We start from the raw sequence: 4,951 nt of genomic DNA on the forward strand, positions 1-4,951 counted from the left end.
CAGCATCATCATCATCATCATCATCACACACACACACACACAGACACACTGTAACACACACTCTCATACACACTCACTCACACACACACTCACTCACTCACTCACACACACAGACACACTGTAACACACACTCTCATACACACTCACTCACACACACACTCACTCACTCACTCACACACACAGACACACTGTAACACACACTCTCATACACACTCACACACACTCTCACACACACACACACACACACACACACCGCTCGCTCGCTCGCTCACGCAGACGCGTCACACGCACCGCGCGGCCACGCAGCGCCACGCAGCAGCAGCAGCTCTCTCACCTGTGCACTCCTTCCCTTTGCCTCTGCACTCTCCGCCCTGAGGGTTGTAGGACGCACGCGCCTCCGGAGGCTCGAGCAGCAGCAGCAGCAGCGCGGCGGACACCAGGCACCGGGCGAGCGCGCCGGGACACCGCGCAGGTGCTGACACCATGGTGATGGAGATGGAGATGATGAGGATGATGACGGTCCAACCTCCACGCTCTCTCTCTCACACGCACAGTTCGCTCGGCTCAGGTGGAAAAGGCGGCGTGTGGACAATTCCGCGTAAATCCCAGTGACGCCGCAGCGGAGACGAGCCGGTGCCGCTGAGATGAAGAGCACCGGAGCCCGGCGAGGGGCCGGGAGGGAGCCGGGGAAGATGGAGGACCGCGCCGACAGCTCCTCGCCTTCAGGAGGAAGCGTCGGGGCCGGTGCGCCCTGTCCGGGGGAGAGGCAGCGGCAGCGGCATCCTCGCCATCGGCTCCGTCCTGCGCTTCTCTTCTCCGTCGGCTGAATGCGTGTTCCGGTGTCACACACACGCAGCGTCCCGATCCCCGGGGGAGGAGCGACTGGCGCGGTGCGTAAAGAGCAGCAGCAAACTGCAACCACAACAAAGAGAGGAGGACTGAGGAGGAGAGGAAGAGGCGGGCTGGCCACGTGACGCGCCCTCCACGCCCCTGACGCACGCGCACAACGCACAGCGCACACGCAGCGGATGAACCGGAGCAGCTCGGTGTCTGCTCTCACGGACACAAGCCAGATTTCCGACGAACCTGAAAGCATCTGTCACTGATCAATAATCACCAATATCAAGATTTGTATATTCATTATATTTAGGTGGTGAGTTCAGGTTCACGGCCTAAAACCAGCAAACGGGAGAGGAAACTATATCTAATGATATCGCCCAGATAATAATAATAATAATAATAATAATAATAATAATAATAATAATAATAAGTAGAAGAAGAACTAGTGTAAAATCTGTCGTAGGAGTTGGTTCACGTTTAATTTGTGAAAATGTTTGCCCAAAACGCGGCAAATTTGCAAACTATAATCAAACTGGCCTCAAATCAGTGATTTATTTGCTGAAAAATAATAATAATAATAATAATAATAATAGGTCCTCGCTCTGACTCTGTCAGTGGAGCTCGGGCCCTATAATAATAAAAGAAGAAGAATGATGATGAAAAGGGAGATATGGAGAACGTGTCACAGCTGATGACGGGAGGAGGAAGACTCGGTTTCCTCTGGTTGTTGAAACAGGATCCAACTCGACTCATTAACTTCAGATTAATATTTGCTCAGCGGCTCAGGTCGGCTGCACGTCGGTCAGGTCATTCCTCACGCCCAGACTCCTCTGCGGTGCTGCCGGACACGGTTGGTTCCACGCCGGCGGCTTCTCCCGGGCGCCATCACCACCCGGCGGACGCTCAAGGTGGAGCGAGCCTCGTGTTCTGAATCAACCACTGCCGGTCGGCGTCTCGGACGTATTTAAAGACCTTTGCAGTGCGAGATGAAGGAACCCTCCCTGATTGGTTTATCTCACTCCGGTTTGACACCGAGCCGAAACTCTGGCTGACTGAGGAGCTCCTGCTCGAGGCCTGGACCTCGGGCCTTCTCTCACAGTTTCAGGTGTAAACGTTTGACCAAAACCCAGTCCTCCTGTTTGCCACGTTCCAAACTCTTCGGGTCCGATCGTCTGAGCCCGTGAATCCAAGTCCACGGGTTTCTTTTCAATCCTGCTTCTTCCAGCTGAAGATTAAATCTTTCCTACACGTCCGAGGTTTCTCACGGTGACGTAAAACTGACTTCTGTGAAGCGACGCTGCTGCTGCCTGGATCGTCACTGGCTCACGAAGACGGACGCCGCGGTCCAACTGTCGGTGTTTCTGCTCAGGAAGGTTCTGGAGAGGTTCAGGAAGGAGAAACAGACGCCCCACAATTCATTGTGGCAGATTTCCATTGAGGTTAAGGAAAAGTGGTGAGGAAGGGTCTTTCTGAATCCACCTGAGATTATTCAACACCAGTTTCCGAAGGCTTAGTTAGTGTTTGGTACGGATTCTAATCCCCTCCCACAAGGAGGATCAGTCTTCACCCATCTCCTGGTTTGTTGGTTCGTCTGAAGGATTTAACAAAAACCAAATCCTAAAACTTAAGATTTTAAACTTTAAAACTCAACGTGATCGTGTCCGAGACTCACAAACTGTCTTTCTCTCTGATCAGCTGCTGAGAAGGTTTTGTCTTAATTTCTCACTAAGCTTCATCAGCTTTGTTCCGCTGGTTGTTCGGGGGTTTAAACTGAGGCAGATTATTCCTCCCGCCATATGGCTCATAGGTCCAACAGCGGAGAGCCGCGGGTCACCTGATGGTACATCAGGGATTCACCGACGGTTCCTCAAAGTTCCATCTGCATATTGTAAGTGTCCAATACAAAAGAAATACTCAACGAACTTCCGGTTGAAAGGGAGATTTTTGTTCAATAAATAAAATTTTACAGTGAAAAAACTAAATTGTTGGAACAACAAGAAAAAATACTTAAACATGTGAATCATTGAATTAAGTTTGTTCAAATTAAAGTTAACAAGTCGTATCAACATAATGAATGACTCATCCTAAAAACTTCATTCAATTAGTTGATAAACTATTTTCTGTTGAATCATCTGCTTTTATTTTGGGAATTTGGGGAAATTATTTAGACGTTACAATCTTCAAAAGATACAAACATATCAACATATATTATTTTGGATTATCGAGCTTTATTTCTAGATTCTTTTGGATTCCGGATTTTATTTTCTAAAAACACCCAGAATGTGGAGTTGAGTTTTTTTACTTTATAGTTTCAATGGTGAGGTAAAGGGTGCGTTTCATTTGCTCGCCTGTCGGCGGCGCCACGTCTCCTTTGTGCACGTGTCGGCGTTGTGTTTGTCTGAAGAGTCAAAATGGACGTTTGATCCAGTTTGAAGTTGAAACTCGTTCTATTTAGACTCGAGGGTTATTTTATTTAGACTTTTAGACTTTTCTTTTTGAACTCAGGAGCCTGACCGTCTCCTCCCGACACCAGGACACGAGGGCTCTGTCGGTGGGCTGATGGAGGAGGAGATGAAAAAGACAGAGATACGGCGAATCAGCAATTCTAATTTGATTAAGTTCCACGATAGTTATCTCTAAATTGGCTTAGTGCGGTTTGTTGTTGGATCGGCAGACACTGGGAGTCTGTCGTCCGGCGGCGGCGTCTCGTCGTGAGAGGGAGCGCGTGGAGATGAAGTCAGAAATGCTCCGACGAGTCGAACGGTTCAGACACTGAACGACGGACTCACCTGAGCGTGAACCTGAGGAGCCAAGTGAAACTGAAGGAACCGGCACCTGAGGGGAACACGGCTGCTCTCGGGGTTTTAGCTCTGATCCACGTATGTGGCGTGCAGACTCTAATTTCCTCCACCATCTGTAGCAGGGGCTCTTCAAGGGGGGGGGGGGGTAAATCCATACCACCCCGTGGGGCAGGAAAAGGGGGATCGAGTTTAACCCTTCGCTAATCACCGATCGTCCTTTCAACTGCTGGAAAGAGTCTGAAGGAGCCTGGAGACGAGACAGAGGTCGTGACCTCAGTCCGTCTGTGATGTCATTCATTCAGGAGGAAACCGATTGGTCCTTAACCAAGATTATACTTTTATTAAGATTATTTTTTCTTTGTCAATGTGTTAAAATCTAAATCCAATAATTTATCGTCCACTTCAGTGACTTCTTTATATATATACAGTCAGTGATCGTCTTTATATACAGTCAGTGATTGTCTTTATATAGTCAGTCAGTGATCGTCTTTATATACAGTCTCTGATCGTCTTTATATACAGTCAGTGATCGTCTTTATATACAGTCAGTGATCGTCTTTATATACAGTCAGTGATCGTCTTTATATACAGTCAGTGATCGTCTTTATATACAGTCACTGATGGTCTTTATATACAGTCACTGATCGTCTTTATATACAGTCAGTGATCGTCTTTATATACAGTCGCTGATCGTCTTTATATACAGTCGCTGATCGTCTTTATATACAGTCACTGATCGTCTTCATATACAGTCAGTGATCGTCTTTATATACAGTCAGTGATGGTCTTTATATAGTCGCAGATCGTCTTTATATACAGTCACTGATCATCAAAATGACACATTCGAGGTCGGTCGTCGTTTACGACGATCGACTTGTCGCTGTCGAGGGTTCGATTCCCTGAGCAGCTGTGGCGCAGCGGACCGCCCGGCCTGCAGTGGAGCAGAGTGATAGTAAAGTTCTCCTCCTGCGCAGTAGGGGCAGATTTTTTTCCATAATTAACGGCGGCAATAATATTTTAATAAGTGACCCCGTCCTCTCCTGAAAGACGCGATGAAAAGGTTCCAAACGGAGTTCGTTCATAAAACTTCACAGTCGTAAAGGTCGTGAGCGACCAACTGTAAATCAGTCGTCATGTGTCGGAGGAGACGTTTCGAAGTTCATTTGTTTCAATGTTTCTCTTCTTCACTCGAGTTTCTACTTTGCCTCCACGACCACGTACAGTATCTCAGGGAGACTGTTCCTGTCACTCACCTTCGCGCTGGCGGTGCATCCAGCACTGACAGGAACAGGAACCCGACCGCGGACGGA

At 48.2% G+C, this 4,951-nt stretch overlaps 1 protein-coding gene across 2 annotated transcripts in view; it reads right to left on the reverse strand.

The window, feature by feature from the left end:
• Positions 1–973, reverse strand: part of tmeff1a (transmembrane protein with EGF-like and two follistatin-like domains 1a) — a 40,679-nt gene extending 39,706 nt beyond the window's left edge. The window contains exon 1 of one of the 2 annotated variants that reach the window (XM_035634154.2): positions 335–973. In XM_035634154.2, coding sequence (XP_035490047.1) covers positions 335–485 — 151 coding nt within the window. In that variant the 5' untranslated portion in view covers positions 486–973. The remainder of the gene's footprint in view (positions 1–334) is intronic. The other variant, XM_035634153.2, reaches the window with a different exon arrangement.
• Between the last annotated feature and the right edge of the window lie 3,978 nt (positions 974–4,951).

Source organism: Scophthalmus maximus, chromosome 5, assembly GCF_022379125.1.
Source record: "Scophthalmus maximus strain ysfricsl-2021 chromosome 5, ASM2237912v1, whole genome shotgun sequence".
Taxonomy (NCBI): Eukaryota; Metazoa; Chordata; class Actinopteri; order Pleuronectiformes; family Scophthalmidae; genus Scophthalmus; species Scophthalmus maximus.